At 36.9% G+C, this 12241-nt stretch overlaps 1 protein-coding gene across 5 annotated transcripts in view; it reads right to left on the minus strand.

The window, feature by feature from the left end:
• Positions 1-3809: 3809 nt before the first annotated feature.
• The window catches only part of kif17 (kinesin family member 17), a 38426-nt gene continuing 29994 nt past the window's right edge, over positions 3810-12241 (minus strand). For all 5 annotated transcript variants that reach the window (XM_015337287.2, XM_015337289.2, XM_069183873.1 and 2 more), the window contains 2 exons: positions 6251-6368; positions 3810-4998 (listed from right to left, as the gene is read on the minus strand). In XM_015337287.2, coding sequence (XP_015192773.2) covers positions 4808-4998; positions 6251-6368 — 309 coding nt within the window. In that variant the 3' untranslated portion in view covers positions 3810-4807. The remainder of the gene's footprint in view (positions 4999-6250; positions 6369-12241) is intronic.

The raw sequence follows: 12241 nt of genomic DNA on the forward strand, positions 1-12241 counted from the left end.
TACTCTAGGGACCCAAACTCATCCTCTGTGTCCATGTGTAGACTCCTTGTTTATATAGTGAGGGGTCACCTAGTGTGCTTTTGTTGGGTTTTTTTAATGTGAGAATTGTTACAATCTGTATTTATCTAAAGGATAGTCCTGTAATATAACTTTTTTTACTTGAATAAAAAAAAAGAAATATATTGCCTTTTTTCTGTGGGGGGTAGAGAGCTGAGACCCCCAGCCCCTCTGTACTCCACTATTTTATTCACTGGTGTGCCAACCAACAGTATCTGGGAAGGTCGTGCTGCATTATGGTAGGGCTCTTCTGTGATCATTACCAGAAGAGTTTGTGGTGAGACTCTGAGACTAGGACTGTAGACGTCCCCTATGAAATATTCATTAGTTTTCCTCTAATTCGGTGAGCAAAGCTCAGTATTTCAATCCTTAATACCACTATGCTGTTTATAAATCCCTCCTGTGAGTTTATTTGTAAAATCTGGAACAAAAACATACTCTGGACTGAACGTAGAGCGGTAGAAGACCAGCCAGATACTGTATATCCTAGGGCTTAAAGGAGTACATCTGCAGGCTAAAAGAACTAGACCTTCTGAACAGAGAAGACTGCTTGAATCGGGCGTCCTTCTATTCAAAATGCTCCAAGATACTGAGAAACTGCATATTTGATTACTTCAAGATTAAAAGTGAAATACAAACCACACAAAGCAGAAATTAGAAGTGCAATCAGAAAATATGGAATGTAACGGCTTGTTCAAGTGGGGCATTTTATACCGAGAAAAGAGTAATTATGTACAAAAACAGTTGTGGGTGTTTGGAATAATGTACCCAATCTTTGCTTTACTCTGGGATTCTGCAAAAAACGCCGTGGTAGATAATCTTAAATAGCAGTTGTCAAACGGGCTTTTAAAAAACCAATGCGTCTTCGTATTTGTAACCTATTTTTTTGGAAGAAACTTCTTCCAAACACCAGAAAGCACTGCGTTATTTGTCGATCAAATTGCCTAAAAAAAATCTCTTTACGAAAAAAAAAATGCAATAACGACTGATAATTATAGCAATGAAACACTAAAACCGGGTACAAAATAAAGCGCACAAAACGCGGATTTGTATTGAAAGACCCTGGAAGAGCTACTGTGAGGGTAGTTTTCTTCATCGTACAGTGTACAGACCACAGCATGTCCGTAATGCTGAAGATGTTCAGGTCAGTCAAATTCACAATGAGGGAAAAGACGTCACTCTCGGAAACTACTGAAGTCCAAGAAAATGTGCTAGTACACTTAAAACGTGAAATTAGACAGACTAACAAACTGGCTTAATAGCACTGCTGCCGCATTTCTAGCTATTGATACCTGTACGTACTGTACAGCACGCAGCTCTCACGTTTGATCTCTATTCACCTTCCCCTATTCTTTTGCAGGTGCTCTGAATTGATCGCATCAACCCAAAACATGTAGTTGAGGTTTGATAGGAAGTTGCAGATCCATATTATTCCCACTGCTGGTGCACTGTTTAAACATTCGTAATTTCTTTTGAAATCAACCCCCCCAAACACACGCACAAATCGTTGCTCTGCGGCTGAGAAAGACCACAAAACCCATCCCTTTCAAGCACAGTACTACAAATAACACTAGGACAGGTCGCGTCCAGCTGCGTCTTTTACTTACCGAAAGAGCATACTGTACTTCACTGGTCGTTGTGACTGGGCATTTCCAAAATGTCCTTGCGCTTCTTCGGTACTGTGAAAAGTGGAAAATCACGTTGCTCGGCGAGCGACACCATCAGACCAGGTTCCTCAAGACCCGCTCCTCGTTCAAACAAGCATCCCACAATGTCCATACCGCTGTGATTTACACTGTCTTCGCATCGAAGATTTTCCGTTTTCTCGCATTTTGTATTTTTCGGGCCACTTAGAAGTATTTGTTGTGCGCATGAAAACGATCGCAGAGCCAGCGAGGATCTGTCACAACGTTTCTTTAAAATGTTTAAAATCAGTTGGTCCGTTTCTGGAGAATCCATACACAGTGTAAAGACGTCGATAGCCTTTGAATGACCAGAACAAACCATGCGCAGAAAAAGAACACGACATGAAATCAGCCTATAGTTATCTTTTTTTTTTTCCTGGTGGTTGAAAGACATAATCAGACACCTGTGCGATACAAACTCGTAGCACCTGCGTTAGACCCTGGAATGCATTCGGGTTGTGTGTTGCGTTTCTACAAGAGAGAACGAATCCCAAAGCGTATTTTAGAAATAAACTGAGCCTGTCATACAATTGGAACGAAGCTACGTTATAATACAACAAAAATGTTTAAAACAATGTATAAGCACTATCGAGTACGGTGGTGGTTTAATTTATTTTTAAGTTGTACATTCGTTTATCGTATAAAAATAATTTTAAAAGTATTTCCTGATACCATCACTCCCAGGGTAGTTGTATTTCTTTCAAACAAGCATTACTGTTAAACAAATTAAATCAAAACGTTTGTGGACAGACATTATTTGATTTTGGGGGATCTCAGGTAAGAAATTTCCCACGTTCTGTTGCGCGGTCATTACACGTTTTTGTCTTACTTCTAACGTTAAAAAACATACTTTCAAAACATTTAAGTATACTTTTCTTATGTAATTGTGTGTTGTATACTTGGATGTTTTGAAGTAGTAACTGTAACATTTGTGTCTAGGGACTGACAATAGACAGCAGTTACTCTAGGACTAGAGACCTTTGAAGAAATGCAGGTATCTGGTCTGTAAGGTATTTGCTGTAAGTGGCGTTCATGGGCTAGCACAGTTTGTGGAGATCTTTTCTCAAGATTTCCAAAAGCAATGACCCCTGTATGGTGACAGGGGTCATCCTGCTGTAAAAGTTGTTATCAATCACATGAAATTTTAAACAGGGGTCCTGACAAGTAGGGTGTTAACCCCAGTGTCCTGTCTGATTTTGGGTTTGTACAATCTCCCAGTCCTAAAGTTCTCTCTATTCTGAAGTATATTTTATTTAATAAATTTTGAAAAATGTGAACAAGATTAGCCAAAACTAAGAAACATAAGAACAACACAAAATACATAAAAACACACATAAAAAACAAGAGCAGAACAATTAACAAAAAGCATAAATTTGCTTAGGCCCTTTTACAGTTTTATTTTTGTTTTTATTGTTGTTATTCTGAGCACTGCCTCTGAACAACCACAGAGTGCTAGTTCAGAATCTGGGGGTATATTCTTTCTAAACACTTTTGAGTCCCAAAGAAATATTTCTACCCAAAAGTTTCTATAACATGTGACACAGCCAAAAACGGTATGTGACAATGCCATCAGAATACCTGCAGCTACCACATAAGGGAGAGACTTAAGAATACATCTTGTTCAATTTAGTTTCTGAGTGATGAAGCTGACATGTGACCCTGTACCGACAGTATAGTTCCCTCTTAACTCAGCTGTTGAAGCAGTTTCTCACCATCGTCTGCTCTGTAGTGGGCCTGTACTCATGCAGGTACTGTGCAGCGATACGGTGGTGAATGGGGAAATGTCTCAACCTACAGTACATACAAAGTGCTTTTGTGCTCCTTCGGGATGAAAGCATTACATAAACACTAGGAATTATAATTATCCCTGAGTTATTGACAAATCTGTTTATTTCCAAATAAGTCCATGGCACCCTATCAGCTAACAAGTAATATATATTTATAATTATACAGTATACACTATGTGTATCTGTGTGATTGGTGTACTGTTTCAAGTATGTACAGTAAATGGCTATGACCTTAAGCAAGAAATGGAATAGGAGAGAAGGAACCCCCTTTTTACAGAAGGTCTTTGTACTTACAATATTTACTTTCAATATGTACTTACAATATTTAAAATGCACATTACATCATCACAGTTTAATCTACACAAAAGTATTATCATAAAATCATTTTTCTCATTTTCAAATTAGAGAAATTCAAATTAAAGACTGCCAAAGAATACTTTTTTATTTTTCACATTTGTTTTCTGATAAGTATACATAATGTCATAAAAGTAAGTAAACTGACCTGTTAAAAAACAGTTTTAAAAATTCTGTACTGCTGTGCTACTTTGGCATGTTTCCACTATTCCTGCAGACTACTATGGAACGAAGATGGAAGAGAAAATCACCATCAGCAACAACAATAACAGCAATAATAATAATAATAATAATAATAATAATAATAATAATAATAACATTCAAATAGCTGCTCTTATACATGATGCTTGGTTACTTTCAACGTCTTCATGTTTGTAAAGTACAGATGTTTTTGGCAAAGTGTTCCATAAAACTAAACAATGACATAAATCCTGCAGATGGCTTACAAATGGTTAACTTTACCTTTACGTGCAACGGTATGTCCTTTATGAATAAATAAAATATTTCTCTTGGCTCTTCTGCTATTCCCTTGTGCAGCGTGGAGGTAAGATCATTGCACACACTGATTTTCAGGCCTCCCACAGACACCTTAGACTAGAGCAATAATTGATGATTTAGCATAATCCTAGCACAATGAAGCGAAAGTGGTACAGTATGTTTAACGTTTTTGTGTCTGAATTATTCCCATTTAAAGGCTAGAAGAATTTTTTCCCATTGCCTCTTTGCAATATGACTTGGTGACCCAACATAATAGGATACATTTCACTTCGAAGCACAGCTCCAACTTGATGGAAAGTCAACTGTATGTTCTAAGCATGGGAATTCTCCTTCTTTACAGAGCATGACATTATCTCAGTAGAGCTGCGTTTTGCACCGGACTGGGAAGGCTACATTTCTGTGCCAGTTCAGGTTCACCCTGCTGGCTCAGTTACCATCACTGGGGCTGCTGGTTTTGCTTTTCTTGCGCTTGACCTTGGCCACTGGCGGGGGCAGTCCCAGGGACTCCAGGCGGAAAGGGCGGGGCTGGAGAGGGTCAAGGCCAGGCGCAGGGGATATATTGGCTCCACTGGAGGTCAGGTGGGACATTCCATTACCAAGAGGGGCAGTGTGTGAAGCTGCAGAAAAATCAGTACACGTTAATAAAATACTAGTTCAGGTGGGGAGCTGCGTCAGCATGCGTAGGCTGCAAAGGAACAAGTAATAGGTTTATTCCATGCTGAAAAGAGAAGAAAGAAAACTCAACGTTTCGGCTGTGGAGCCTTCTTCAGGTATGAGGTGCTCCTCAGCTGAAACGTTGTGTTTTCTTCTCTTTTCAGCATGGAATAAACCTATTACTTGCTCCTTAATAAAATACTGAGTAGTGGAGCTAAATCAGTCATATATGGACCATTGGCTGAGTCGGTTTCCATCCATCCATTTTCTTAGCCCTGTTTTACCCCAAAGCAGGGCTGTATGGGAGCCGAAGCCCATCTCAGTAAGCAACGGGCACAAGGCAGGATATACCCTGGACAGTCCAGTAGACAGACACAAATACGCACACTCTCACACCACGGCCAATTTTCCCAGAAATCAATTAACTTACCGGTATGTTTTAAGACTGTGGGAGGAAACCGGAGCACCAGGAGAAAACACACATGAACACAGGGACAATGTGGAAATCCCATGCACATTGCACCCCAGGAAATACAGCCGGGGCCCCACGCTGCCTGGCACCAATGCTAGCCACTGCACCACCATGCTGCTGTACTGATTATTCCATAAAAGTTCCATGTAGTGTTAGCTTATAAAAACAAATACTGAAGCTTCTCTACAGAACACTACTGAGCTGCAGGACAAGTTCAGACAGGGATGGTAAAAATAAGTTAAAAGGAGACATTTTTACTTACTTGTTTTTTTCTGTTGAGATTTTGTGTGATTTAACCATGTGTTTGTCTTACGTTTCCAAACAACTGGTGTTTGACAAGCCTTGAGGTATTCTCTTATCTCATTCACTCTTTCCTTTGAAAGGATGAACAACCATATCCAACTGAAATCATGCCATAATACGGTTAAAGTATACTAAAAATACAAAGCGTCTTTATCTCTTAGGAATGCACATACGTGCATATGGCTGACCTTGAATTCTGTTTTATGAATGAAAAAATCCAACAGAATACACCAACATGGAACGATTGCCTAGATTCCATGCACACCTCTAAATAAAAATCTTACAGTGATTCATAGTGGAAATTAATTACTGTAGTGGAAAAAAATGGAGCACTTCAGAGAAAAAAAGGACTTTTGGACAACAGTTTTGCACCACTGCACATGCATTTATCAGAGAACACACAGAAGACATCTATGACCACTTGAAGCCCCAGTCCTTACCCAGGCTTTTCATGGGGTCAGAGCTGAGGAGCTGGCTGGCTCTCTTTGATCTGAAGTAGTTGCTGGCAATGTTTTCGCTATCACTGCGGTTCAGCATCTCCTTGTACCTGTCCTCCTCCTGTTGGGATACAAAGGCATAATTATCCACGTCTACCTTCCCTCTTTCCTGCAGATCATTTTTTTGCTTTTTTTACTGCCTTTCATATGGTCACACACCAAGATCATGAAAAGTCAAGGTCTTGGTGTGACCATATGAAAGACGCTTGACTTGAAAAAATATCAAACTAAAAAATTTATAAAAATATAGGTTCTACCACACATTTCATCATATTTAAGAACCTTCAGGCAAAAAGCACTGTTCCAAATGGGAGATGTGGTCACCTCTGGAGGGAGCACACCGTTGGGTCCTAATCTAGCAGCACATACCAGCTTGACCAAGCAAACATGTTGGAAAGTCCTATTTCAAGCACACTGGCAAAGCAATTCAGTTTGTCTGGCTAGTTTTGGAGTTACCTTTTGAAAAAAAGGTCTCCAAAGTCCCTGATGAACACAACCTCACTTAACAGCAGTCCACCTCAAAGAGGGATAAGGACCACTTTTCTTTTTGTATGTCCTATTTGAGCACCATCACTCTGTATAGTAGGTGCAATATTATTTTATCTGATGGAATCAGCATTTCAAGAAAGCGACCCTTTGTCTGTGGTTTGAAGAGCATAAAGGGGTATGCAGGTTGCAATCAAAAATCCATTCTATTTTGTAGCTCACTTTTGCAAACATGTGGTCAATGAGTTTGAAGCGTCTGCCTTAGAAGGAGCTGTAATTCCAACAGGCTCTTCCTCTTGAAAAGAAAGAACCCTTCTCCTTCCAAAACACCATCTTTGTAAAGAATGAATCACCATTAACTCTGGCGAAAGTAAAACTAACCTGCAGTGGTAGAAATATAGGTACTGACAATATTACAAAGATAACTGTTTTATGAACATAGCCTTAATCATTCCAAATAGATGTATAGATCTACCTCTTTTTAGGGACATGTACCTTTTCAATTACCTTAAGATTTTCATTGTATTTCAATCTCTCAGTACCACAAGGGTGTTCTACAGCTTACATGGAGTCTGAACATATTCAAGAAAATTCATGTGAGCCAGTAAAGTAGAACGGATTCATTTTTTATGGACTGAAATGCAAAAATAAGTGAGATTATCATGCAGAAAGTGTGTTTGCAAACTTTTGAGTTTTGACCATTTTTGATTGACAGGTACATGGCTTATTAAAAACTGCAAAATTGGGCAAAATTGATTTGTTGAGGAAACAACAAAACAACACCTCTCCTGCAATTTAAACGCATCAGAAAGCACAGAAAATGCATCAAAACATTTCAAGGAGTGTTTAAACCCTAACCCTAACCCTAGCTCGGGTACTTATAGAAAAAGTTTCAAAATCCCGGCATCAAAACACTGTGCTAAAAATGTTACCCAAATGACTCCAGATCACTCAGAAATACTTCATGTAGCAGTGTTGGCATATAATAAATGTATCTAATGTGAATCTGTTTGAAATTTGCACTATTTCTTCTTTTTGTAACCTGCATCAGAAATAAAGTATACAATAAGCATGTATTGTTCAATGTAAAGGTTCGTATTACAATTGCCACTAAATCTTACCGCAATACATCATTTTATATAGACTGAAATGCAAAAATAAGTGAGATTATCATGCAGAACGTGTGTTTGCAAACTTTTGTGTTTTGACCATTTTTGATTGACAGGTACAGTACATGGCTTATTAAAAACTACAAAAATTGGGCAAAATTGATTTGTTGAGGAAACAACAAAACAACACCTTTCCTGCAATTTAAACGCATCTGAAAGCACAGAAAAAGCATCAAAACATTTCCAGGAGTGTTTAAACCCTAACCCTAACCCTAGCTCGGGTACTTATAGAAAAAGTTTCAAAATCCCGGCATCAAAACACTTTGCTAAAAATGTTACCCAAATGACTCCAGATCACTCAGAAATACTTCATGTAGCAGTGTTAGCGTATAATAAATGTATCTAATGTGAATCTGTTTTAAATTTGCACTATTTCTTCTTTTTGTAACCTGCATCAGAAATAAAGCATACAATAAGCATGTATTGTTCCATGTAAATGTTCGTATTACAATTGCCACTAAATCTTACCGCAAAACATCATTTTATATACTGTAGACTGAAATGCAAAAATAAGTGAGATTATCATACAGAAAGTGTGTTTGCAAACTTTTGTGTTTTGACCATTTTTGATTGACAGGTACAGTACATGGCTTATTAAAAACTACAAAAATTGGGCAAAATTGATTTGTTGAGGAAACAACAAAACAACACCTTTCCTGCAATTTAAACGCATCTGAAAGCACAGAAAATGCATCAAAACATTTCCAGGAGTGTTTAAAACCTAACCCTAACCCTAGCTCGGGTACTTATAGAAAAAGTTTCAAAATCCCGGCATCAAAACACTTTGCAAAAAATGTTACCCAAATGACTCCAGATCACTCAGAAATACTTCATGTAGCAGTGTTGGCATATAATAAATGTATCTAATGTGAATCTGTTTGAAATTTGCACTATTTCTTCTTTTTGTAACCTGCATCAGAAATAAAGTATACAATAAGCATATATTGTTCCATGTTAAGGTTCGTATTACAATTGCCACTAAATCTTACCGCAGAACATCATTTTATATAGACTGAAATACAAAAATAAGTGAAATTATCATGCAGAAAGTGTGTTTGCAAACTTTTGAGTTTTGACCATTTTTGATTGACAGGTAACATGGCTTAGCAAAAACTGCAAAATTGGGCAAAATTGATTTGTTGAGGAAACAACAAAACAACACCTTTCCTGCAATTTAAACGCATCAGAAAGCACAGAAAATGCATCAAAACATTTCCAGGAGTGTTTAAACCCTAACCCTAACCCTAGCTCGGGTACTTATAGAAAAAGTTTCAAAATCCCGGCATCAAAACACTGTGCTAAAAATGTTACCCAAATGACTCCAGATCACTCAGAAATACTTCATGTAGCAGTGTTGGCGTATAATAAATGTATCTAATGTGAATCTGTTTGAAATTTGCACTATTTCTTCTTTTTGTAACCTGCATCAGAAATAAAGCATACATTAAGCATGTATTGTTCCATGTAAATGTTCGTATTACAATTGCCACTAAATCTTACCGCAAAACATCATTTTATATACTGTAGACTGAAATGCAAAAATAAGTGATATTATCATGCAGAAAGTGTGACTGCAAACTTTTGTGTTTTGACCATTTTTGATTGACAGATACAGTACATGGCTTATTAAAAACTGCAAAATTGGGCAAAATTGATTTGTTGAGGAAACAACAAAACAACACCTATCCTGCAATTTAATCGCATCTGAAAGCATAGAAAAAGCATCAAAACATTTCCAGGAGTGTTTAAACCCTAACCCTAACCCTAGCTCGGGTACTTATAGAAAAAGTTTCAAAATCCCGGCATCAAAACACTGTGCTAAAAATGTTACACAAATGACTCCAGATCACTAAGAAATAATTCATGTAGCAGTGTTGGCATATAATAAATGTATCTAATGTGAATCTGTTTGATATTTGCACTATTTCTTCTTTTTGTAACCTGCATCAGAAATAAAGTATACAATAAGCATATATTGTTCCATGTAAAGGTTTGTATTACAATTGCCACTAAATCTTACCGCAAAACATCATTTTATATAGACTGAAATACAAAAATAAGTGAGATTATCATGCAGAAAGTGTGTTTGCAAACTTTTGTGTTTTGACCATTTTTGATTGACAGGTACATGCCTTATTAAAAACTGCAAAATTGGGCAAAATTGATTTGTTGAGGAAACAACAAAACAACACCTTTCCTGCAATTTAAACGCATCTGAAAGCACAGAAAATGCATCAAAACATTTCCAGGAGTGTTTAAACCCTAACCCTAACCCTAGCTCGGGTACTTATAGAAAAGGTTTCAAAATCCCGGCATCAAAACACTGTGCTAAAAATGTTACCCAAATGACTCCAGATCACTCAGAAATACTTCATGTAGCAGTGTTGGCATATAATAAATGTATCTAATGTGAATCTGTTTTAAATATGCACTATTTCTTCTTTTTGTAACCTGCATCAGAAATAAAGCATACAATAAGCATGCATTGTTCCATGTAAATGTTCGTATTACAATTGCCACTAAATCTTACCGCAAAACATCATTTTATATACTGTAGACTGAAATGCAAAAATAAGTGAGATTATCATGCAGAAAGTGTGTTTGCAAACTTTTGTGTTTTGACCATTTTTGATTGACAGGTACAGTACATGGCTTATTAAAAACTACAAAAATTGGGCAAAATTGATTTGTTGAGGAAACAACAAAACAACACCTTTCCTGCAATTTAAACGCATCTGAAAGCACAGAAAATGCATCAAAACATTTCCAGGAGTGTTTAAACCCTAACCCTAACCCTAGCTCGGGTACTTATAGAAAAAGTTTCAAAATCCCGGCATCAAAACACTTTGCAAAAAATGTTACCCAAATGACTCCAGATCACTCAGAAATACTTCATGTAGCAGTGTTGGCATATAATAAATGTATCTAATGTGAATCTGTTTGAAATTTGCACTATTTCTTCTTTTTGTAACCTGCATCAGAAATAAAGTATACAATAAGCATATATTGTTCCATGTTAAGGTTCGTATTACAATTGCCACTAAATCTTACCGCAGAACATCATTTTATATAAACTGAAATACAAAAATAAGTGAGATTATCATGCAGAAAGTGTGTGCAAACTTTTGAGTTTTGACCATTTTTGATTGACAGGTAACATGGCTTAGCAAAAACTGCAAAATTGGGCAAAATTGATTTGTTGAGGAAACAACAAAACAACACCTTTCCTGCAATTTAAACGCATCTGAAAGCACAGAAAATGCATCAAAACATTTCCAGGAGTGTTTAAACCCTAACCCTAACCCTAGCTCGGGTACTTATAGAAAAAGTTTCAAAATCCCGGCATCAAAACACTGTGCTAAAAATGTTACCCAAATGACTCCAGATCACTCAGAAATACTTCATGTAGCAGAGTTGGCGTATAATAAATGTATCTAATGTGAATCTGTTTTAAATTTGCACTATTTCTTCTTTTTGTAACCTGCATCAGAAATAAAGCATACAATAAGCATGTATTGTTCCATGTAAAGGTTTGTATTACAATTGCCACTAAATCTTACCGCAAAACATCATTTTATATACTGTAGACTGAAATGCAAAAATAAGTGAGATTATCATGCAGAAAGTGTGTTTGCAAACTTTTGTGTTTTGACCATTTTTGATTGACAGGTACAGTACATGGCTTATTAAAAACTACAAAAATTGGGCAAAATTGATTTGTTGAGGAAACAACAAAACAACACCTATCCTGCAATTTAAACGCATCTGAAAGCACAGAAAATGCATCAAAACATTTCCAGGAGTGTTTAAACCCTAACCCTAACCCTAGCTCGGGTACTTATAGAAAAAGTTTCAAAATCCCGGCATCAAAACACTGTGCTAAAAATGTTACCCAAATAACTCCAGATCACTCAGAAATACTTCATGTAGCAGTGTTGGCATATAATAAATGTATCTAATGTGAATCTGTTTGATATTTCCACTATTTCTTCGTTTTGTAACCTGCATCAGAAATAAAGTATACAATAAGCATATATTGTTCCATGTAAAGGTTTGTATTACAATTGCCACTTAATTTTACCGCAAAACATCATTTTATATAGACTGAAATGCAAAAATAAGTGAGATTATCATGCAGAAAGTGTGTTTGCAAACTTTTGTGTTTTGACCATTTTTGATTGACAGGTACAGTACATGGCTTATTAAAAACTACAAAAATTGGGCAAAATTGATTTGTTGAGGAAACAACAAAACAACACCTATCCTGCAATTTAAACGC

The sequence above is a fragment of the Lepisosteus oculatus genome, chromosome 25, assembly GCF_040954835.1.
Source record: "Lepisosteus oculatus isolate fLepOcu1 chromosome 25, fLepOcu1.hap2, whole genome shotgun sequence".
Lineage (NCBI taxonomy): Eukaryota > Metazoa > Chordata > Actinopteri > Semionotiformes > Lepisosteidae > Lepisosteus > Lepisosteus oculatus.